Source organism: Nuphar pumila, chromosome 12 (assembly GCF_984573655.1).
Source record: "Nuphar pumila chromosome 12, dmNupPumi1.hap1.1, whole genome shotgun sequence".
NCBI lineage: Eukaryota > Viridiplantae > Streptophyta > Magnoliopsida > Nymphaeales > Nymphaeaceae > Nuphar > Nuphar pumila.
In genome coordinates, this window is record NC_143260.1 from 24,142,727 (window position 1) to 24,168,655 (window position 25,929).

Here is a 25,929-nt window from a genome sequence, read left to right on the forward strand (position 1 = left end):
CTCACCTTTCTCCGTAGGACTAACCGTTCAACCAATATGCTAACCAGTAGTCAGGTGTCAAACAACACAGCCCTGGCCATTTTTCCAATCTGCAACTTGACAAAACAGTAAATACATGACCCAAGGGGTTTGGCATAGTTGGATGGGGCCTTTGCCATTTGACGGGCAGCCTAGGTTCAAATCCCATAGCATCACCACCTGCTTAAGCCGGAGAGGGCATGGCTGGCTGAGCCAGCATGGCTAGGTCTCTGTGCCAGTGGCAGTTTCTCAGTAAAAAAAAAACAGCAAATATATATCGATGTTAATGATGATGACGATTATTGTGTGTACATGCGGATATGCAAGAGAGAGAGAGAGAGAGATCTCCCTTGCCAAAATTCCATCTAAATATAAATCTCGGTGCAAACTTAACCAAAAACTTCATGTCGTCATCCAAACGCCACCTAAATTTCGAAGTCTGAAAGTAAAATTCACCTAAACTTAGCCAGAGTTGGGCTACGGGCTGGCCAGCAGCAGCCTGGCCAGTCAAATTGATGAGCCGACAACCTGCTGACCAGGCCAGCCCCCTCAACAGCCTGACCCGACAAAGTGATGGGCAGTATTTACGGCCAGTTGGAGCCAGACCATTGCCGGATGCCTGACCACAGCCCACCCATTAGGCCCACCGGCCTAATTGGGCCGGGCCAGCCCATGAGAACACACACGTGAGTGTGGGTGTGTGTTCAGTCTGGCTGGGCCTGCCTGTGGCCAACCTACTCGTGAACACATAAAAAGAGGGCAGTCAAAGGTCAACCGCAGCTCTAGCCATTGTCAAGAACTCGCTGACATCCAGTTGAAACGTGGTTATCCAGACCTCAAGCATCATCACCTGTCAACGTGGATCACAGAATCTTGTACCACAGTCAATTTTCATAAAGCACATCCGAGTATGTCAAAAACTGCCAGTGTACTACCACTAAATGTGAACAATGTATATCCGAGCCAATTCGAGCATCTTTTACAGAAGATTAGATGCAAAATGCGAGCATATCATATCCAAGTTTCAGTCAGTGGCGGCTTCAAGACTTGGACGAACATGATAGGATGTGAGATTTGTACTTCTCAAGCTCCGCCAATACCTCATCTTCCGGCCTGTAAATCAAATCGCTCATTCTCCATATCTGGAGAAATCAGAAAAGTTAAGACACAGTAATACGCATTACAAAGAAAAATATTAAAAAAGAATAATATAATTGAGCACAATACAAAAAACAGAATTCAAGGTTTCCCACTTCATTTGAGACTTGTACTGCTAAAACTACCAAATGAATCAGGTTAACTAGGTATGCTAAGAAGATGATGAACGAAATTAGCTACTGCAATTGAGTGGAGAGTTTGCTGAAAGAGAAGACCAAAAGAGAACTATTTAGCAACCAGAAAAATTGTTCACTTTGTTCCACTGTTTGTTTCCTCAGATCCAAAAGCATTCACTATTTTGGACTGTTAATTGATCCTGATTGATTTGGTTATATGTACATGAATGAGATTTAGGACACGCATACTTGGGCCCCGAGGTGAATCCTTCTCACAAACATGAGAACCCATTCTCATGATCCACCTGACAATGATTCACATTGAGAGAGACTCCCATAAACCATGAGAGTGATTCACACATCGAGAAGTGTGAATCACTCTCTCATGAGTGCTTCTCTCAGTGAAGGGCCCAGGCAAACATGCCCTTAAACAAGCAACTTTAGATGCCAACCTTGGTTGCATAAGGAAGATTCAGAACTTACATAGACCACAAAGAGAAATAAAGTCATGAAAGATATGAAAATCAAATGATAACAGTTTAACATGCGAAGTCTGACCACTGCAAATAAGCCAAGAAAACAACCAAAAATATTAATGATGCACGGAAATTGCCCACTCTTATTGTTGGTTTCTTCAGATAAGAGCCTAGATATCATAGGTTCTAGTTGTGAGCGTAACTGGAGTACTTTTGAGGGGTAATCAAAATTTTGAAATTACTTTTGTGAATTTTTTCAAATTATATATATAATATATATTAACTTGTAGATTTCTGTGCAGGTACATACCAAAAAAGAAACACATTATTGCACAAAAGGTTAAAAGATTTAGTATTTGTGTAATATAATAAAAAAATGAAACAAAGATACGAAGAAAGAATAAGCAAAAGATACATCGACCCGATTGTATTGAAAGAAGTAGATGAAAAAGATGAGTGGCCAAGTGATGATGACATGGTCTATGATTATGCATTTCTCACATGGCGTGATGTAGAAAAGGCAATTGGGGCATCAAATGATTAAGAGGGGTCCAATTACTCGGTCTATGAAGGGAAAGAGAAAGAAGACCGGGTATTCTAGGAAGGGAAAAGGGAAGAAAGTTGAGTTGAAGAAGAAGAAGCTAGTTCTGATTCTACTGAAGAAACTAAAGAAGGGCAATATATTAAAGACCAAGATGATCTGATGATGATGGACTTGCATCTTCATCGTCTCATTCTCATGAATAGCTTTCTTATTTTCCTTATCATCATTTGGGATATGTATTGACTATATATATTGGAGTCTTTGACTCCTTAAACTTGTATTGACTATTTTGGTGGACTTGACTATTTTGTTCTTATTATTTGGGCTGATTTTGTAATATAACATGTTTACTATGCTTGATGATAGCGATATCTTATACTTAAGCATTTGTTGATTAAATTTATTTTAAGAATTCAGATTATGTTTAAATTGCATAGCTTTTGTTGATATTGACAATTGTTTGTTTGTTTTTTGTAATATACTATGCTTCACGATAGAGGTATTTAGTACTTTGTGCATTTTTTGATTAATTTTATGTTTGATACATTTTTGTTGTTGGTCTTAATAATATTTGAGCAGGTTTTGTAATATAACATATGCTTGACGATAGCAATATCTTATGCCTCGTGAATTTGTTGTTGATTAATTTTATGTTGGATACATGTTCAATGTTAGTTTTAGCACTTTACAACAACAACAACAACTACGCCTTCATCCCAAAACAATTGGGGTCGGCGATATGAACCAAAAAAGAAAATCATTCTGGGTCTTCCACATGAATCCTTCTCCTCCAATCATTTCTATCCAATGCCATGTCCTCGGTGAGGTTCAAAGCATTCATATCCTTTCCTGTCATCTCTATCCAAGTCTTCCTAGGCCTACCCCGACCTCTTCTAACTAATATATTTTCCCATTTCTCCATCCTTCTAACCGGAGCATCATTAGGCCTTCGTCGAATATGTCCAAACCACCGTAAACGATTCTCTCCAATCTTATTTTCAATGGGTGCAATGCCTACCTTCTTACGTATCTCCTTGTTCTGAATCTTGTCTTTTATTGTATTTCCACACATCCATCTAAGCATACGCATCTCAGCTACACTCATTTTTTGAATATGATGTCTCTTGGCAGTCCGACATTCCGTACCATATAGCAAAGCGGGCCTAATAGTCGTCCTATAAAACTTTCCCTTCAACCGCAATGGCATTCTACGATCGCACAACATTCCAGTTGCACTTTTCCATTTCATCCACCCAACCTTTATCCTATGATTTACATCTCCATCAATTTCTCCATACTTTTGAATGATATATCCCAAATATTTGAAACAATCATCCATCGGTATTTCTTCCTCACCAAGCTTCACTACACTCCTATCACTACTTTGTTGCTTACTAAACTGACATTCTATATATTCTGTCTTACTCTTACTCAACTTAAAACCTCTTGCTTCCAATGTCTGTCTCCATAATTCTAACTTAGCATTATCCCCAGCTTTAGACTCATCAATCAAAACAATATCATCAGCAAACAACATACACCACGGCACATTTTCTTGAATTGATCTCGTAAGCTCATCCATCACTATAGCAAATAGGAAAGGGCTTAAAGCAGATCCTTGATGTAACCCAACCGTTATAGAAAAATTGGTTGTCACCCCTCCACAAGTGTGGACATTGGTTACTACTCCTTCATACATATCTTTAATTATACTAATGTACTTGAGAGAAACACCTTTCTTCATCATTGTCCACCAGAGAACGTCCCTAGGTACTCTATCGTATGCCTTCTCCAAATCAATAAAAACCATATGCAAATCTTTGTTCCTCTCTCTATATCTCTCAATAAGTTGTCTAAGAAGATGTATAGCTTCCATAGTTGATCTTCCAGGCATAAAACCAAATTGATTCTCCGATATCATGACAACCTTCCTCAAACTAGACTCAATCACCCTCTCCAAAAGTTTCATAGTATGACCCATTAGTTTTATACCACGATAGTTTGTGCACTCTTGTATATCACCCTTATTCTTATATAGAGGCACCAAAGTACTCTTCCTCCACTCATTAGGCATCTTATTTGTCCGCCAAATCTTGTTAAAAAGATTTGTCAACCATTCTAAACATTTCTCTCCCAAGCATTTCCAAGCCTCGATAGGTATACCATCTGAGCCAACTGCTCTTCTTGATTTCATATTCTTCAAAGCCTATGCAATTTCTTTCTTTTGAATCTTGCGCATGAAGTCACGATTCATCTCATGAAAAGGAATGGAGAAGTCTCCAAGATCCTGATCATGACTTTCATTAAATAGCTTATCAAAATAATCTCTTCATCTCTCCTTAAACTCTTCATCTTTGACTAAAACCCTTTGCGTTTCATCTTTGATACATCTAACCATACCTAGATCCCTCAATTTCCTATCTCTCATCTTTGCAAGCCTATAAATATCCTTATCGCCCTCTTTGGTATCCAACTTGTCATAAACCTCCTTATATACCTTATCCCTCGCGTTTCGAACTACTTTTTTAGCTTCCTTCTTTGCTATCATATATTTCTCCAAATTCTCATTATCACGACTCTTACTTAGATTTCTATAACACTCACTTTTAACCTTAATAGCTAATTTGACATCCTCGTTCCACCATGATGTATCTTTACCTAGTGGTGCACCGCCTTTAGACTCACCCAATACCTCCTTAGCCACCTATCTCATGCCATCCGCTATCTTATTACACATTGATTCTGAATCATCCTCGAGACACCAATCAACTTCCTTAACTACTTGCTCTACAAACATTCCTTGTTTAGCTCCTTTCAGTGCCCACCACTTAATTCTAGGATCTATCCTATGTCTATCCATTTTGCGGCATTGTCTAATTCTAAGATCTAAAATTAAGACTCTATGATGTGTAGCTACACTTTCTCCCGGTATAACCTTACAATCGATGCAACCCCTATCCTATGTCACATGGGTGCGGGTGCGGGAATGCGGAACTTCCAAAAAACCCGGGTGCGGGGGTGCGGCAGGGGAAAAAATGTAAAAAAAAAAATTATATATATATATATATATAATTTTGAAGTTTTAACAGTTTAACATTTAACAGTAAACATTGTCATAATATGATTCATCATGCATGCAGTATATCAACCTAAATATCAAATTATCAATCAAATAAGTAAAGCAATTACATAAATCGACCTAAATATCAATCAAAAAGGGAAAAGAGGCTAGAAAGAGTAAAGAGAACGAAAAGAGAAAATTTTTTTGCAATGATCACAGGTATCCAATAATATACCATTAGGGTAAAATGCTGCCAAATAAAATCCATGTATGGTCACAACAAGCAAGACAATGATCAAAATAAAGACCAAATTCCTTGTTTGTTCAGCCATTAAATCAGTTTTAGGCTTGCATTATCCTTGAAACTGTGATCATTGTGACATGACCATCTATGATCAGAGAAAAAAAATTTAAGTTCAGCCACATTCATTGCAATAAGGAGCAAATAGGGAACCGAAATGATTCAGAGATAATAGATATGAAACAAAGAATCCGCCATTTGGTTGATTACTTATTCATTAAAGTAAAGCCATCTATAAATAACCCCAATTTTTTTCACAAAGATCTCTATAAAGAAAACCCAAAGCTTTCATCACTGAAGAACCCATGAATCATGAAACCCCAATAGCATACCTTCATCCATCTTTCCACCAACAAAAGCTAAACTACATTTTCTACTAAAAATCAAGCCATTCTTTGAAGTAAACGCAGGTTTTAGGCGAAATGGACCCATCAGGGGTGCACTCATGAATCACCAGACAAAGCCCACAAGGAACTGATACGAACGGCGAGTGCTCGGGGGCCCCTTTCTCGCAGAACCTATAGCAGACCTTCCTCACCGAAACCCCCGAGAAGATCCCCTTCCCCGTGCTCACAACCTTTTCGACATTCCTCTCCAGAACCAGAGCGTCAATCAAAAAAAGAGCTAGATGGGGGAGGGGCTCGGCCCCTCCTGTGCCGAAAAACGAGGGAGCAGGGGGGGCTCAGCCCCTCCCCTGCCGACCCAACAAGAGACCGAGAGGGGGGGGGGGGGGGTTTGGCCCCTTCCCTGTCGACCCAACAAGAGAGCGAGAAGGGAAGGGGGTGCTCGGCCCCTCCCCTGCCGACCCAAGAAGAGAGTGAGAGAGGGTACATACATGTGAAAGGAGAGGAGGAGCCTGGGAGGCGGCGATGGGAGAGATCTCGAGCTCAGGGGGAGAGGAGAGGAGATATTAGGGCAAAAAAAATTTTGCCCTAATCCTCCTTTTCATCGGAGAAAAAAAATTTAATGCCCAAACAGTGGACAAAAATGACCCTGGGTGCGTTGACCGCACCCAGGGTCGTGTTGACCGCACCCGCGTCGCGTCGCGTCGACGCGGGTGCGGCATCTGTTTTGTCGAGTCCCTGTGACATAGCCCCTATCTCTATTTCTAAAATTAAGACTATGTTTTAGCACTTTATTTTAAATTATTTGGTATTTGTTGATAGTTGCTTGTTTTGCTTATTCAATTTTTTTTAATATTTGGGCAGGCTTAGTAATGTTTGACATGTTTTTCTTTATCTTTTACTTATTGGTGATTGATTTTATGTTGCACGCATGCTTGTTACTGATTTTAGCAGCTGATTTGCATATTTTTTTTATTTTTTTTAATTAAGGTACCGACTAGTCCGCCTAGTATCACCTAGTCTCTACCGAGTCTTTTTAGGGGTCCACTAACTAGGCACTGCATAGCGCTTTTGACTTCATAGTCTATGATTTCAGTTTATGAAAATCTTAACACCACGCAACTAATTCCAGTTTATTGATTGCCCTACTTACAATATAATTCAGTTTATGTGTTCCAATATCACAAACAGGCACAATTTCAAGGCACCATCAGATCCAGATTAAAATTGTAAAAAGTGAAAAAGTCAATAGAACATTCACGAATAGGAGTAGGACACACAATCTTTAAAAAATCAACACATAAACAGTCAATTACATGCACATACATAATCACATGCACAGTCAATTGAAGGAGGAGGAGATACCCGGTGATGGCTGGGGAGCAAAAGGGAGAGACGAAAGGGGGAGGGGTGCTCTAACATCGGTCCTCCCTCCCACTTTTCTTTTTATTTTATTTTTTTATAATTGAGGTGTGCGCCTCACCTTGAGGTGAACGTCGCTACAATGTGTGTGCCTCAAGGCGTATGAGGCACAAACCTCATAGGCGTTTGCGCCTTAGCCTTGCGCTTCAAGGCAAAAAGCCCCTCGCCTTGAGGTGAGGCATACTTTTTGTGCCTTGAAGAGCGTTTTTCACAACAATGTTAAGAAAGAATAGTTTTGCTTGTTAGTTTCATTTTGCATAATCGCACATAATATTTAATAGTGTATTCCTTTTCAGATAATGGTATATAAGTTTCACCAAATTATCTTGTTCATTCATCATTGCTAATAATTGTATACATTTTTTAAAATTTTATACTATTTTCTTTTGCAGAAAAATCTGAGTTGTTTGTATCTAAAATTATAAGAGGCAGAAAATTTGCAAGAGAAGTTTTAAGCACAGAAGGAATGTGGATACTTAAGATATAGCCACATCTCTAGATTTTGGTAAATGAGAACCACACTCCTTTTTCCAGAAGCTACTATAGAAAATAAAAGTTCCTAACAAATAATCATGTTGGTTTTCATCCAATTTTAATATTTCCTTCTTATCTCATAAATCCTGCTTATATTAATGTGTTGTAAGAAGGGTTTTTCATAAGCTTCTTATACAAGTTTACTTGGCCTTCTTATACTAGTATACATAGCTTAAAGCTTATGCTAATGAGAAAAGATTTAAAGGAAGAAACATTATCTAAAGCTACTTTTTCTTCGAGATTTTGGCAAGACGGCCGGACTAGGAAGTGGAAGCAAGAAAGGATAGGGAAGTGAGAAGTAACAAATCAATTTGAAAGCAAAATGAGATTCGAAAAAAAACAATGAGAATCAAATGGGAAACGAATAAAAACTAAAATAAAATATCTATTGTTAATTTCATGATTTTTTAGTGTAAGAATTATTTTTTTGTCAAAATTTTAAAATGATGGTTACCAATTTAAAGAAAGCACATGGGAAGTGAGTGAGAAGCGTAAGATAGAAGCACATATAAAACAAAAAAAGAAGTGCGAGAGTACATATAGGAAGCATGAAAGAATTGTGTGGAAAGCAAAGGAGAATCGAGATTCTTATGAGGTTCCGAAAGCAAGGAGTATCACGCTTTGTAAAACCCAAAAATTTTAGTTACAAAATATTTTAAAATATGCAAATTGGGCCTAGATCCAAATTGCAGATCCAGGACCCATAAAGGGGTTTTCCGCATAAATTTACCTCGTAAATTTGATATGTACGTATAAGTACAATAATTTTTAATTAATTAAATGATTCGGGGAGTAATTAATTAAAAGGGGTGCGTAGATGGGTCTGGGATCCACATTTCGGATCCATATACCCGTATAGATATTTTAATATATATATAATCATAATAAAATAAAGAAAACAATAAATAGTGGAGACGGATCCACCCTTTATCCAGCCCGGATCCAAATTGGGATTTGGATCCCGAGTCGTAGAGTTCGGACCCATTACCCGAATCCGTAAATAAACCACAAATGGGGGTTAAATTATATGTATAATGTTAAATTCAAATTAAATAAATAACCAATATTAATTATAAGAAAATAAAATAAAAATAAATAAACAACTGTTGGACCCGCAGTTGGACCCGCAAGGATCCAGCTGAGGATCCACTAGTGCTAGGCGATCCGGATCTAGTTGTAAACTGGATTCGGTATCGCGGGTATGGACCCGAACCCAGGGCATGCATTAGAACCTGTAAAAGAGAATCGTGCCTAGGGCACGATTCTTTCTGTTAAGGAAAGGGGCAAGGGGGGTTACGCAGGGCGTAACCGATCCCCACCCATCTCGGCATGGAAGGGGGGGACTCAGCCGATAAAAGGGAGTGGAGAGGGGGCCTCTTCACTCGTCTCGTCTCCCTCGTTTCTCTCTCTCTCTCGTGTGGGCGTGCTGTGGGGAGGTGGAGGTCGCCGGAAAGCCGCAGCCACCCGCAGCCACGGTAGGTACCCTGTCACGGCAGCAGTGGGTGGAGCAACATCAACCGGCCCTACCCACGCGATTGCAGCCTTCGATCGACCGGAGAGATCGCCGGAAAATTCTTCAAGAGGTACGAGTTCCACTCTTGCTTCGGATGAGAATTAGATCATAGGTTTGATTTTCATGTGGTGTTTTTGAGAGGAATCCCTGGGAAAAGGGTAACTCTAGGTGTTTACCCTAAAATACGTAAAAGGGGTATTGTAGATCTTGATTTTTTTTGTGGTATGTACAGTTTTCCACTCTATTTCGGCTGTTTGTGTTTCTTTTTACTGGTTGTTGCATTTCGGACTTGAAGCCAAGGATCTGCCCAAACCCAGACTCATGTTTGGTTTGTAGTGTTCAACATTGCTTACCTGTTAGCATTTTATTTCTTTTATTTTTCCTATGTTTGTTGCTCCCATTCAGTTTTCAGGGTCGAGCATGGTGGTGGCCGAGACTCATCTGAGTGCATCAGTTGGGCATTTTTCGGCCTTAGCCCTAGCCGATTACATGTCGGCTGGATAACGATTTTGGGCCTGGTGTGGCTTCATTTTGGATTGGGGTCTCATATCCTCAAAAGAAGAGAAAAAAGGAATTTAGATGTCTATACATAACATTTTCGTGTGCTGGCAGTTTCTTGAAAGAAATTTTTTATGACATATTATGTATATATATGTATATGTTATTACAGGCTCGTTGCACAATCATAAATATATATTGTCAAATCAATATTTTTTTTGATATTGGGTCCTGTGTTGCTGAATCTGTTTTTTTTTTTAAACAAATGAAACTATTTAGCAGGTCCTTATTGTCACCACATGTTATGCTTATTTGAGCTTGATGCAAAACTTTAAGATTTGCTTATTGTAATAAATATGGCATTTATGCATGTTAGGAATGAGGCAGTCATATGCTTAGAATGGGTATCTTATGCTTGATCATTGTCCTTATGTAAAGCTACTTCCATGCGCATGTGTAACTCGAAAGAGTTTATGTGTTGTTACTAGTACATGACTTCATGAGTGCTCACACCTGTCAGTTCAAAATGATTCATGAATGGGAACCCAGTTGTGAATGACTACACCTAAGCACTGTGCACCCTAATATGATCTAACTTTTCTGTTATCATGGGTGCAACGATTCTTTTACAAAAAGGGATATATATATAATATGCAATTTGGAGTGGATCTGTCCAAATTGTCTTTGCTTATGGGAATAAAACATGTCAAGTGTATTGGACTTAATCATATGCATACAAAGGGGTAATATTTTTTTTTTTTGCTTAAACTTGATAAGTAATATTTGTTCAAAATTATTGTTGTAAGCGAGTGTACTTGTGCATATACACATAGGGAATTTAGATGCCTTCGTAGGGTCAGAATGGCATGATTGTTCGCAGGTTTTAATTGGAATGATTCATGAATGAACCCTTGCATTTGACCTGAGTATATGCATGGCATGAAAGCATGCATTTAATATAGGTATGCGAGAGGAGACACTGAGAGGGGGGTTCTCAGGGTGTCTGCCAGACACAGGGAGGAGAAGGTGGTCGGGGCGGTCGTCGGTTGCAGCAGGGAAAGCGAGAGGAGACATGGAGAGGGGGGGTTCTTGGTGTCGTCGGGGTGTCTGTCAGACATAGACAGGAGGAGGTAGTCGGGGCGGTCTCCGAAGGGCGGCAGGTAGGAGGGGCGGTCGCCGGAGGGCGGTAGGTGGTCGGGGTGGTTGCCAGAGAGAGGTAGGTGGCCGGGGTGAGCAACGTGGGTGAGAGAGCGAGAACGCGAGAGAGAGAGAGAGCATAGAGCAGAGTTCATTTCGTGCCCTAGATGGGCATTTTGTATCGAAAATTAGCGACGGATTCGTGACGGAACAATTCTGTCGCCCAATCTGTCGCTAAGTAGCGACAAATTTGAGACAGAAACATTATGTCGCAAACACTATCGCAACTTAGCGACGGAATAACAATGGCTTTCTACTGTCGCTACTCCATCGCTAAGTTGCGGCATAGTTTGTGATGGATGTAAGTTTGTCGCTACTTAGCGATGGATTTGGCGACAGACTTGGTCTGTCGCAAATCTTGCAACTAAATCAAACTTTAGGAACAAATCATTTTCTCTCGCTAATCCGTCGCAAAATTGCAACAAATTATTTCAGTCCCAAATTTCGGTCGCTAGTTGACGTTTTTCTTGTAGTGTAACCCAGCTTGCCTTTCAAAAAAAATTATTATCTAAATGCCATTACAAGTCTCATACTCGCAAAATAAATCCCAACAACGGTCAAATAGAGCACCTAAGCTCCTCTCAATCTCCAGACCCCTTTCACCAATCTTTGTGGGTTTTCCCATCTCTGTGTAACCGAGCATGCAGCGGTGTCCGTGAGAGAAGAGTGCTTGAATCTGGGATGCACGTAGACAGGACATGCCAGAATGTCTAGACATCGTCTTGGAACAAGACAGGAAGCATTGTCTTGCCCTGTCCACGCCCGCCCCCCTCAAAAGAAATGATTTTTTATTTTGAGTATTCGTTCTTCGCTGTTCCATGGGGGAGCATTTGAATCACCGTCCGCGGGACACACCAAGCGCAGGCTCTAACTCGCAGACACAATATTGGTGCGTTCTGTGAACGCTTATTTGGCATCCGCCACTGCTCCATTCTCCCCATGGAACAGTGAACACTCTCGAACAAAAAATGGGCAGGGGAATGCGAATAGGAAAATACGAGTCCGGAAGAACTCCTGCTGAAGGCAAATTCGGGAAGGTGAAGTCCGCCAAGAATGTTGATTTAGGGAAGGGCTTCGCCGTGAAGATCCTCGAGAAACAGAAGACCTTAGAGCTCAAGGTAAACGAGCAGGTCTCCTTCCCCTTTCCTTTCCTTTTTTTTTTTGTGGGGAGTCTTCATTGATGGTTTTCTTTTCTAGAGAGAGAGAGAGAGAGAGAGAGAGAGAGAGAGAAATCAGTGGTCGATATGAAGTTTTGTTGGTTTGGTTTGTTAAAAAATCTGCTGCCTGTTTTGGTGGGCTATAGCGACTTGGGGCTATGAGTACATAGTTTTTCTTCTTTTTTTTCACTTTTGAAATTGTTTTGGTGAATTTCTCTTTTGCTATTTATTTTTATTCGGATGAGAGGAAGAAGAAAAAAAAGGGAAAACGTGAGAATGAGGTAGTGGAGTCGTGGGAGTTGGAGGTGGACGAGATGAGAAGGTAAAGAAGCACAATAAGAACTATAAAGGATCAAGGAAAATGTGAGAATGGAGGTGGGCTAACTGATAGTGAAAAGATCCAAGATGGTGATCGGGGTCCAAGAAAGTATGGCGCCAAAATAAAATTCAAAATTGAAAGATAAAGGCTAATGAAGATGATAAAGAGTCCTTTCTTGTTCCTTAAGTTTAGAAGATTAGATGAACTGTAAAAGAACAGTGGAATTCACTTTCTCCTTGATGTCCCTGCTTTAGCGTGGAAATCTTGGATGCTGCGGTTTGGGGAAAACCGTGAGGATACAAAAACTCCGTGTGCATTGTTGCCCCTGAACCCGATATTGAGGTTCTTCTCCTGACCACGGTTTTAGGGAGAGTCCGCCACTTTTCCTGGGGTGGTGTGTTGTGACACAGTTGTTGTTGTTTGGTATACCAATAAAGTGACGCCAGTGGATGCTGTTTTTCATGATGTCCCCGACTTTGGATGATGTTTTCCAAGGTTCTGATAGATGGTGTTGTTTCCTGATATCGGTCGAGGGCTAAGTGTAGAACCCGGTAATAAAATACAAATTGTGTGTTAAGCTACCCCGGGAACCCTACTTGACCTCGGGGGCTGTACCCGTTTGGTGTATCCGCGGGCAATGATAAATTAAAAAGAGTAACTTAAAGATTGTGTCATTTAATAGGCCATGCATATGGAAAGAGGGGAGCTTTAATGAAAGATAATGAGGGTTCATGCATCGCACATAAAATCATGCATATTCTTGTTATACATTAGTTCATGCATGTTTACATATTCACTTGGTTGTTTTATATTGATCATTGCATGATGTTGATCTCTTTTGCATTTAATTGCCCTATCGATTAAATTGTGATCAATGTTACCTATTTTGTGTTCCCTCATGCTTAATGTTTAGTTTAATTCTGTATGAATGGTAAATTGTCTTATGAATTGATTATAATTTCATTCCTCAAAATATTACATGGATCTTATTTATGTTCTTTTTCTTATTTGATTCATTAGGGAAACCTGTACGCAGAATTCTTCGAATTTCTGACCCTCTCATTTTATTGGTTTTTCCCAGACACAGATGATCAGTGAAATCGACTCGCTTCTGAGGGGATACGAGGGTCACGTTTACTTCAGACGGCTTCACTTACGGACAGAGTGGCTCTACTTTTGTTTTCTTTTAGTTCTTCTTATTTCCTGCAATTTGTTATTTCACTTTTAACATTGAATATGAAACTCTTATTGATTAATTAATAAAAGAGTTCAGTTGGTTGGTTATGGATGATAAATGTAAGTTTGGTTGTCGTGTTTAGTTATCCAACTGAAATTGGAACTATAAGGACCTCAGGTCTCTGGGAAGTTTTCCGCAACTCTTAAAAAAAAATCCGCATTTTTCAAAGGTATGAGTTGGGGTCGTTACACGCTTCTGAAGCAAGTTTTTGGGAAGTGTGCTTCCCATCTATCTAAGATGCCTTCGGCTCTGGTTTTTGGTAAACCATTATCCAAACACATTAATAAGGATAAAACAAAATTTCTTAATTTTGTTCAAGATCTACCTATTATTTCATTTGAAAATAATGGAGAAGAATGTTTCTATAGTCTACATTTTTTTCATTTTTTAATTATTTTTAAGAAGAGTTTTACCATCCTGCCGTACATGTATGTTCTCCAAAGAATAAATGTTCTCTTAACTAGTTATCATGCTAATAACAAAACCTTCTGTATTAATAGCTTTACTCATTTCAACTACCCTAGCAACTGTCCTTTAGGATCTGTATAAGATTGAAGTTACATATGAAGGCAAGATGGTAAGAAACTTACCAAAAATGTTGGAAAAACAAGGAAGCATTGAGATAACCATAGCTTATCCATCTAATTTTAATGGCCTTGTTGATATTACAAATTTCTGGACAAGTTCTACATTACTAAATTTTAGAAGGACAAGGTAGGTCAATTTCTTAATGGAAGAAGCTTTTGAACTTTGAAAAAAAAATCTAATGTGCATGTTGAGTATCAGAATTGTTTCATGACAAACACACTAAAGTCCAAGAATGACAGAATATGGTCAGTTACATGCCTAAGTAGAAAGAATGAATAAAATGATTATGGCCATTCAAAGAAAAGACCAAGGTTGAAATGATAGGTGACCGCCTTGAAGAGAAAAAATCAGCTACTAAGAACATGAATAGAAACCAAAGAATAACTGAATAAAAATATGACTCTAAAATAACCAAAACTGATATGCACGCCCAAGAGACAAGAATATGTTATACCATAGTTAGTAGATTCTCAGGTCATAACTTGCAAAGCAGTGTCCTACCAATATGATACAATGATGTAAATAAAGCTCCTGCTGTAAATAAAGCTCCTGCTTCGTGCAAGTAATAGCTACGATGAAAAGAACTTATTATAGCACACAGGAAGAGAATACCTGTAAAGTTCCTCCTCCACCAGTACTTTCCCCATCATCGGATACAGTCACAATCGTCCATGGATCAAAAGCATTCCAGTGGAAATCAACAACTTTATCTCTGTAACCAGAGAAAAGCAGAAAATCATCATATAGTCAAGTAATAGAAGGAATATATCAAGGCACAATGGAGTTTTTTTCAAGCAAAAAAGAATAAATTTTCGAATTTTAACTTCGTAAAGTGCTCATTTGGTCAGAAAACTCAATAATTCACATGCATGCACATACATATACATGAGTGCAAGTGCACATGCACACACAATAACCAAACAAAAAGCACATGCATATCTAGAAAAACTTAGCCTATTGAATAAATAGGGTGTGAAGCAAACGAAGCAATTGGTTTCATGAGCAGATAATGAAGCACTAGCTACCCATGCAGACTGAATGAAACCATAGTCCAAGAGTGAGTGGAGATGCCAGTTAAAAAATGCAGATGCTTAGTAGAAAATATGACAAAGAAGTTAAATAGGAACTAGTACTGATGAAGAATACATGGCAATTGCACCAGAAAGACAAGTAATCAGTCACGATGGTGCACATGGATAAAAGCAAAACAGTAAGCAGACGGATTTCAAAATAAATGAAAAGCATGATTTTTGCGGAGCAGCAGAGTGAAAATCATCTAGTCAGGAACCAAATTGGTATGCACAGAGCGATTGAAAAAAAATTAATCAAGAATTGAGAGGAATGCTACCTGCAATGGAAAAAGGAAATTTAGGTAGTATTTGAGGACAGTCAAGATTGTTCTCTATTTGGCAGTGAAAATAGGTCATGGTTGATCAGCTATGCAGTAGGTCCAGGTCTGGATCAAGATCAGACAGCTCAGAAATACGGACTCAAATTCAGGTCTAATTACCGTATAATATACAAAAGCTGGTAAAAAAGATGATATAAGGTTTTCACATTTTCTAAAAGTGGGACAACATTTTTAGAATAGAATAAATAGCCTGAACCATGTCTGCCTTAGCTCTGAGTCCTAGTCAAGATTCTTATAAGATCCAATCAGATGGATCTGAATCCAACCCAGATGTGCAAAATGGACCTTATTTCTGCTAAATATCTCAGAATTTTTGGGGGGGCTTCTACTCAGACAGAGCCAACCCATTTTTGTAAGATATCACTGTATGAGGAACCCTATTTGACATTGAGGCTGAAACAAGGAACCTGTCAGAAAGCAGTAATTTCTGTAACTGCTCAACAAGGCAGTCTAATACATGCAAGAATACAGTGATGCAATCCAGCCAAACAAAAGAATAATAACATAGACACAAGCATGGTGCATTAACCTCCCCCCCTTCACAGCAACAAGCATAAATAAGCCATACAAAAGGGCTTCCCACTAAAACCCACTAGCCCATGTGCACTGATTGATTGCCTGCAGACTGTTGACAGTCAGAGATCTGGCATCTGCCTTGCATTTTGGCATCCACTGGTTTTCAAACCCATATGTCAGGCTTTCAAATGGCATTTCCTTGTCTACATAGATTTCACTGTGCTGAAAAACTCAACCCAGCCATCAAACCAGATATTTCTTTATGTTGTGGGGCAATCATGGAGAAACTACCCCAAGATTTACACTAAGCTCCACCGATAATGCTCTCTTCTGACCCAATTATGAAGCATTTTAGATGTGAAGAGATATGAAATTGTTGAATTGTTCACGTAGCCCATTAGATAAGGAGTTCTGATGAAAGGAGAGAAACAAAGAACACAAAGGAAAAGGCCACTAAGCTGTTAGAGTTTATGAGAATAGAGAGGGAAAGGAGCTAGGGTTTTGCAAGAGTTCAAAATAGAGAAAAGAAACAATGTTTCCTTCACTATTCAATATCGAGTGAGGGGAGTCCCCTCTAACACAAAAAGGGTTGACCCCTTCAGTATACAACAAAAGAAAAAAGTAAAAAGTCTAATATACCCCTTTTAAGTAGGGTATGTACAATATGACCTAATAAAGAGACATTAGACATAAATGTAAAATATTATATTAAATAGACTTTCAATACTCTCTTTCAAATTGGAAGGATGTAAAGGAATCATTCCAAGTTTGGAAAGGAAACAACTAAAATGCAAGGGAGAAAGACTTTTTGTAAACACATGCAATCTAATTCCTTAAGCTGACATGCTCTAAAGCTATAATCTCATCTTCATAAGCCCTTCTTGTATAATGGCAATCTATTTCAATGTGCTTGGTGCGCTCATGAAACTCTGGATTCTTGGCAATATGAATAGCACTTATATTGTCACAATATAACTGAGTTTTCTTTTCACATGAAATCTTAATTCATTTAATAGTCATCATATTCAAATAATCTGAACTACAACTTGAGCATATTCTACTACTGCAATAGACAAAGCAACCATCTACTGCTTCTTGCTCTTCCACAAAATTAAAGAGCTTCCAAGGAAAACACAAAACCCTATAGTGAAAAGTCTATCTCTATTACAACCTCTAAAATAAGCATTACAAAAAACTCTCAACTCTGAGCCTGAAGAAGATCAGAAAAACATATCATAATGCATAGAAACTCTGACATACCTGATGATTCTAAGTACAGTTGCCAAGTGAACTGATCTGGGGGCACTCATAGATTGAATGACTACATGAACTGCACGAGTTATATATGGTCTGGATATAGTCAAATATATAAGGCTCTCAACTAATTGCTCGTATATTATAGGATCCTCTAACTCAACACCATCAGTAGCCCTCATCTTTAAATTTGCCTCCATAGGGAATTTACTTATTTTGAGTCATCAGCTAATCTTGCTTTCACAACCAAATCTATAGCATATTTATGTTGAGACAAGTACAGTCTCCTTGGAGAATAAGCTATCTCAAGACCGAGAAAATACTTTAAACACCCCAAATCTTTCATCTTGAACATGTTGGTCAGTTTCTTTTTAGTCTCTTTAATCTTCTTTATGTCATCTCCAGTGAGAATCATATCATCTACGTAAAGAAGCAATATAATTTTTAAAGAGCAGAGGATGACACAAACAAAGCAGGATCATAGTGACCCTTATCAAAAACAAGTGATCTCACTGCTGAAATGAAATTCTCAAACCAAGCTCGAGGTGTTTGTTTTATATATACTTCCTCTTGCAAATCTCTATTCATGAATGCATTCTTGACATCTAACTGCCAAAGATCTCATTGTTGTATGGCAGCTACTGCTAATAGTGTATGAATTGTGGTCATATGGGCCACAGCAGCAAACGTTTTAGCAAAATCAAATCCAAAATATTGATTGTATCCCTTAGCTACCAACATGGTTTGATACCTCTCCAATGACCCATATGCTTTTGTCTTTACCTTGTACACCCATTTTCTTTAAAGGAGGTTTTACTAGTTCTCATGCCTGCATTCTTTCAAGTGCATTCATTTTATCGACCATGGCTCTTTGTCACTCCTCTTTTCTCGCTACCTCTGCATGAGACTCAGGCCCAACATAAGAGTGGATTAAAGCTAAGAATGCACGATGACGAGGAGCAAAATACTCATAAAATACAAAACAAGAAGCAAGCACAGAAGATCTAGAACTTTTACGTACCCGAGAAGACGTGAAAGAAGAAGATAACAACTCTAAGTTTTGCTGTTGTCATGGATCAGTTGTTGCAGGAATAGGATCAGGATTGGCATCTTCACTTCCCTGATCTTCCACTTGATCTAAAAATAGAATTTCAATCACATCTTCATGTCGCCTTAAGTAGGTTTGACCAAACCAATTTTCTCTCACCAAGACTTGCTTCCTCTCCCATTTACTCTCCATCCTCCCTCTCCCACCTTCCTTTTCTTCAAAGGGAACCAAAAAGGTCAAGTCAATCTCATTTTGTCTTTTCACAGTACCGACTAAAATATAACACACTCATGAAAAACAGCATGCCTAGATATCTACATTTTCCTTCTAATAGGATCATAGCACTTGTATCTTTTGTTACCACCAGTGAAACCAAGAAAGCAACACTTGACAACCTTAGGAGATAACTTATCTTTGTATCTGTCAGCTAGCAAGACAAACATACACAACCAAGCACCTTCATCACATCATAGTTTGGAGTTTTTTATACAGTTTCTAAAAGGAGGATATCCTTTAAGTACTCCATAAAGATTACAATTTATCTGATAAATGCTCAGTTGAACTACATCTACCCAGAACACTTCGGGTACCTCTCCTCCAAATAGAAGAACTCTTATTGTCTCCAAGATATGTTTGTTTTTTCCTCTCAGCTACACTATTTTACTCAGGAGTGTAGGGAAAAGATTTTAAGATTTTTTATGAACCATACATTTCTCTTGCATGAACCTTTCAAACACATAGCTAATATATTCACCACCAGATTCAGTTCAAAGAGTTTTAATCTTAGCGATAATATCACGATATTTATCAAATTGGCGATATTTTCAAAATATCATGCTATTTTACCTATATTATCATTTGCTAAATTTACAACAATAATATCGCGATATTTTCAAAATATCGCCGATATTTATAACTGATATATATATTTTTGTTTATATAAACTGAAATACCCATCAAGGGTATATCAGTAAATTCATGCTGTAATAGGGATCAGCCTATAAGGCCGGTCTTTTTCTTTCTTTTTCTTTTTCTTTTTGCTTTTTGTTTTTGTTTTTTTTTATATTTTTTTTTATGGTTGTTGGGGACAACGGTCGTAAATATGACGTTCGGGGATAGTCCAACAATTAGTTGGTTGTGTGAAGTAATACATTTATATTTTTTACATTGTTGCTCTCTTATGAATTGTTAATTTTGTTTCTCTTTTGTGGGATTGTAATTCTCAATCATGGCACAAAATCTCTTAAAGATTTCAAAAAGGTCACTTCTATTGTTCATAAAATATATCCATATAAATCATGTACAATCATCTATGGAAATGATAAAATAGGATGATCATTTTGATACAACAGGAGAAGGACCTCATACATCCGAATATATCAGATCAAAAGGATTCTCTGATTCCCTATCACTAGACACAACAGGGCATGACTCTTAGTCAATCTACAACTCACATAATCTTTAACATGATTTGACACAACTAACTTAGATTTTTCAAAAGTTTTAAGCATACTAAATTTTGCAACCTAGAGTTGTAAACATGCCCCAGTCTCTGGTGCTACAAAACAGACTCATCTAAAACTGAAGCTTCATATTCGGTTCCAACTTCCTTATGCTTCATCATATCAATCCAGTCAAGGTAGTATAAATCTCCTTTTTTATGACCAAGCCCAATCTTCTTTCCTAACAATTGATTTTGCATAACACAATCAATAAGAGAGAAGATAATATTACAAGGGATAGAACATGGTAAACTTGCGAGAGATTGAATTTACTACCAGGATAAGAATCACAAGTTATTGAACCTACTTTGGAAACAGACATCAAAGAATCATCTATAGTGCAAAAGATACCACAACAGGGTCAACAGTTATCTAAGACAGACACATGAGGTGTCATGACATGAAGCCCTAGAGTCTATTAGCCAACCAGAAAAATGACTTGAGATACATGATAAAGCAGTACCAGAGGAAGCACGAGTGGCAGAGGAGGAAGGACCAATGGCTGACTGAGTATTACGTTCCAAGTGGGCTCGGGGTGAAACTGGGTTTGAAACTAGGCTCAAGTTAGGTCGGTTAAGCTAAAACAAAATCTAGGTCAAAAAACAAGTTCTGGAATTTCTGACAGACTCTCCTAATTGGCTGGTCTTTTTCTTTCTATTTGGAGGGTAGCTAGGGGACACATGGGGGAAGACACAGCAATAAACCGCAGGGTCAAAAACCACCCTGTTGGGGATTTATGAGATCAGGATAAGACCGCAAGGAATCTGCCCGGGTCTGGTTTTTTTGTTTGACAGGTTTCGGTAAACAGAGTGGTTCTCCTAACTGGTTTAGAGTTTGGGGCTGATTTTTTTATGATAGGTTGGGGGACATATGGATTAAGTTAGGTTTCAAATTTGAGAACTAAACTCATTCTGGTTAGGGGGATATGACTTAAGGAAGTCAGGCTAAATTCTGCAAATCTTAGCATGCATAATGGATTGTGTTAACTATATCTTGTTTGGGTTAAGAAGGTCCAACAAAGGGTTTGATACTAGGTAAGGGTGGGTTCGACTTACCAGGGCCTAGGGGGGATGTCTTTGGAGTACTGGAAAATGTCTAGTCTTCACGGCTGGGGCTGAGGATGGATTGAAGCACCGAAACAAGCACGAACCGCTTGTGTGGGCCTTAGTAGTAACTTGGTCCACTAAGTGGGCTTGACCACAAGGATCGAGACACTCAAAAGTTGAGCCAAGAGGGAGACTTGGCTAGAAGAAAGAGAGGCATAGGGTCAAGGTGACGAGGGCCTAGGGGCCAAGAAAGAGAGAATAGACGAAAGCCTAAGGGCTCAAAAGAGAGATAGACGCTTTTTCAAAAGGAAACATTTTTCAATTCAAAATGCTTAGCTTCTTTTCCAACACAAGGAAGCCTCTATATATAAGCACAATGCGGCTCATTAAGCCAACACCCTTAATAGATATCATAAAGAAAATTAAAACAAAAATGAGAAATTTAAAGAACATTTTCCAAAATCAAGAGACTCTTCCCAAACCAAGGGAGCCTCTTAAGCACAAGAGACTCTTTAGAGTCTCCCCACTTGCACGCCCTTCTAGGTCTCTCCAGCTAGACCCTCCTTGGATCCAGATTCACCTTGGTTGCTCCGCTTCGCTGCACGCCCTGCTCTGCACTCTGATCCTCCTAATGCTGAATTGGGTTGGATCTTTGCTTGCTCTGCTCCATCCATGGTCGATACGGATTGGATCACCAATGGATCTGTATCATCCCCTCCCCCTTGAGAATTGCCTAATCCCTTAGGCAAATTTCTGAGAACTTTCGAGGGAGGGAACCAAACACGAAAGGGGATGCACGTCTTCGACTTGTTTCGCAGACTATCTTTCAGACTTAAGCACCACTCGACATTTGCATGTCCTTCGAACATGTGAGTCGTCTTCAATTGCGAGCTTCTAGAGGAGAGAGCTCACTTGGCCAGTGGTGGATACGATGATGACTCCACCTGGATAAAAAATAGTGAATAGGCTTGATCCAAACACTATGAGTTGCATGTTGAGGGTGCTTTCAATGATATTTGAGTTCAAGTCATGAGGAACAACACCCATATCGAAGTTCTCCTTCCGTTGCGCTACTCTAATTTCAAGGTCCTTCTTGCCTTTATACCCTCTCAGGTAGTTACAGCCTTGAGGGCCTTAGCATAATGACCATCAGGGGACGAGTCCCCAACACTTGTTCATGGCAAACAATACACGGTAGGAAGTTGGGTTGCAGGTACAGGTTTTTCACACGAACCGGCTTGATTTGTACCATCTAGTAGGCAAATCTTCCAACTGGTTGGGTCCTCCGGTGTCCAGCTACCCGAGTCAAGACACCTCATTTTAACAAGTGGGTCGAGGCACACCGATCCACGAGACCTTGGAAGCTCACGTAAGGCCTCCCATGAGAATTTGTTCTTGCCCCATGTGCCAACTCCAGGACGATTAATCCTTTTACGTTCATCAATGGGGCTTTGGTAGAATTGGTGGGGTTTTCGAAAGTCCTCAAGTGGCCTTCCGGTATCGAATGAGCTTCATTCCCAATGTCACCTGCATCACAATTTGCAAGTATTAATTCGGATCCCCTTCCGAGGTCACCCACCTCGGACTCCGTCATGAACACCTTGGAGACTTCGGGTAAGGTGAGCATCGGGGCCTCGCACAAGGCTTGCTTGAGCTCCTCGAAAGCTAGATCAACTCCTTCCAACCAAGCGAAGGCATTTCCTTCCGACTTTGCTTCCAAGGGGGCAGCCATGTTTCTAATTTTCTCCTTGTAACCTTGACCCTCTACGATGGGTCCAAGGAACCTTATCAAGGCATCGAATGGTGGGCTTAGGACAAGAGGTCATGGTCCGTAAGGAAATTCAAGTGTCAAAAACAATGTCACAAAGTGACTACAAGAAGGCACAATCACATAAGCACAATGTCTCTAATGGACAAGATACAATATGTCACAAAGGGCAAACACCAAAAACACACACAAGAGAGAAGAGAACTTTAAACAATAGTGGAACTTTTATTGAAATGCTTGAAAAGCATTGAGAATAATAGGGGAGATGTTCCCTTTATATACACCACAAGAGGGGCCAAGAGGAGCTCCCAAAAGACTCGTTGAGAGCTCCCCAAAGTCCCAACCACTCTTAAGGTATCCCCTTTTTACCCCTTTAATTAACCAAAAAGAAAAAGAAAAAGAAAAATATAAAATATAAAAATACAAAAATGTCCCCAATGGACATGTCTATTTACAAAATGATGAAAAGACCAAATTGCCCCTAGTGGGCATTACAAAAGATTTATATATATATATATATATATATTTAACACCCTCCCTCAAACTGATGGTGATATCACTGAGAGTTTGCTTAGGATAAAGTAGAAACGAGGATGGCAAGGCTTTGGTAAAGAAATCTGCGAGCTAATACTCTGAAGTGACATGGTAGTTGAATGGTGCTATGTAAAAATTCATCTATGATTGCCGGCAATGTAGATGGCACTCTTATTGTCGCAACACAACTTCAAAGGAATAGAGATAATGACTCATATATCTTTGAGCAAACTTCTCAACCAAACAAGTTCAGTTGTAGTTGTAGTCATTGCCCTATACTCAGCTTTCATGGGAGATAGATACACCTTTTGTTATTTCTTACATCTCCAAGAGATTAATGATTCTCCAAGAAAAATGCAATAACTTGTAGTAGAAATACGATCACTGGGTTACCACCCCAATCAGAGTCAGTATAAGAAATTAAATTAAGAGATAAAGAAGAAGATAAGAATAGTCCTTTGGTTATAGATTTCTTTAAATATCTGATAATTCGCATGATGCATCCATGTGAATAGTAGTAAGAGCATTTTGGAATTGACTTGCACTCTGAACAACATGAGCAATATTTGGCCTGCCAATAGACAAATATATTAGTGAACCAATCAATTGATGTTAAAAAGTGGGATCTTCTAAAGGAGTTCCATCGTCGGCTCTCATCTTGTCGTTGATTACTTTTGGAGTCTCCACTTTCTTTTCTGTCAGTTAAGCCAAACTTAGCAATAATATCCGATGCAAGCTTCATTTGAGACAGAACATATCCCCGAGGAAAATATGCAACTTCGATCCCTAAAAAAATACCTTAGAAATCTAAAGTGTATTCTTAACAAAAAGAGCAATTTTAGCATAACAAGTAAAACCATTATCAAAAACGACTTTACTAAAGCAATCATACCAAGCTTTTGGAGCTTGTTTAAGACCATAAAGAGCTTTATTGAGTTTAAGAAAAAAAATTTCAATCTCAAGACCCGACAGAAGATTCATGTAGACTTCTTCATAAAGGTTCTCGTTTAAAAAAGCATTTTTTACGTCTAATTAATAGATAGGCCATTGTTTAATAGATGATAAGGTTCTTACACTAGTCATCTTAGCAACCAAAGCAAAGGTTTTATCATAATCAATTTCATATTTTTGTGTATACCCTTTAGCAACTAACCTAGCTTTGTATTTTTCTAATGTCCCATCACTCTTAGTTTTCACTTTATAAACTCATCTACATCCAATAGCCTTTTTTTCCTAAAGGAAGACCTATAATTGTCCAGTGAAAGCTTTGTTGAGTGCCTCTAATTCAAGTCTCATAGCATCAATCCAATGTGGATGTTGCATGGCTTCTTTAAAGTTGAAAGACTCATGATAGGAATGGATCATCATTAGGCAATTTTTATAATTTGGAGAAAAGGAATCATATGACACAAACTTTTTAGGAGGTCAAATATTCCTAAAAGATCACCAAGGTAGGGATTCTTCAACTAGGTATTCTAAGGAAATGTTTTGAGAATATATGTCGAAAGCATTTTGATGTTTATTTCCCTCTTGTTGAGTACACACATGTATATCATTGGGATTCTCATTATGAGAATCATCATTACAAACATTATCATAAATAATATCATTAAAATCTTTAGACTTATTTCTAGGCAATAAGTCAAAGAGAAGAGAAAAAACCTCTTAGGTTTTTGAGATTCAAATCCATTTTGTTCTTCAAGAAAAGTCACATTTCTTGAAATATAAAGTTTGTTATTTTTAATATCATAACACCTATATCCATTTTGATTTTTACCATAGCCAATAAAAGCGTATTCAAGAACTTTTGGTGAAAGCTTATTTTGTCCTTCAAAAAGAACAAGGCATTTACAACCAAAAAATCTTAATCTTTTAAAATCCGGAGACATTTTGAACAAGTTTTCAAAAGGAGAAACATTTTTTAAAGATGCGGATGGCATATGATTTACAAGATAAATTGTGGTAAGAGCGACTTCGATCCAAAAGTTCTTTGAAATATTTTTAAAAACAAAAAGAGTTCTTGTAGTTTCAATAAGATGCCGATCATTTTGTTAAGGAGTTTTACGACAAGATCTTTGATGAATAAGTCTATTTTGTTTAAGGTAGTTTTGAAATTCATTCCAGAATCGGATCTAAAAATGGCTATATTGTTTCAAAAATGATTTTGAATAAGGATATGAAATTCTTTAAAAATAGAAAAAGCATTGGATTTGTTTTTAATAAAGTAAACCCAAGTGTATATAGTAAAATCATCAATAAAGACAACATAATATGAATATCCTCCTTTAGACATAACGGGTGTCGGTCCCAATACATCCGAATGCACTAATTCAAATGGTCTCTTGAAAATAAAGTTATGCGAATAAG

General features: G+C 38.5%; 1 protein-coding gene across 1 annotated transcript in view; it reads right to left on the minus strand.

Annotated features, from left to right (window-relative positions):
- Positions 1-891: 891 nt before the first annotated feature.
- LOC149820332 (WD-40 repeat-containing protein MSI4-like) overlaps positions 892-25,929 on the minus strand; it is a 61,229-nt gene continuing 36,191 nt past the window's right edge. The window contains exons 14-15 of the mRNA XM_089983409.1: positions 15,096-15,195; positions 892-1,160 (exon numbers count right to left, since the gene is read on the minus strand). Of these exons, the coding sequence (XP_089839535.1) occupies positions 1,059-1,160; positions 15,096-15,195 (202 nt within the window). The 3' untranslated portion in view covers positions 892-1,058. The remainder of the gene's footprint in view (positions 1,161-15,095; positions 15,196-25,929) is intronic.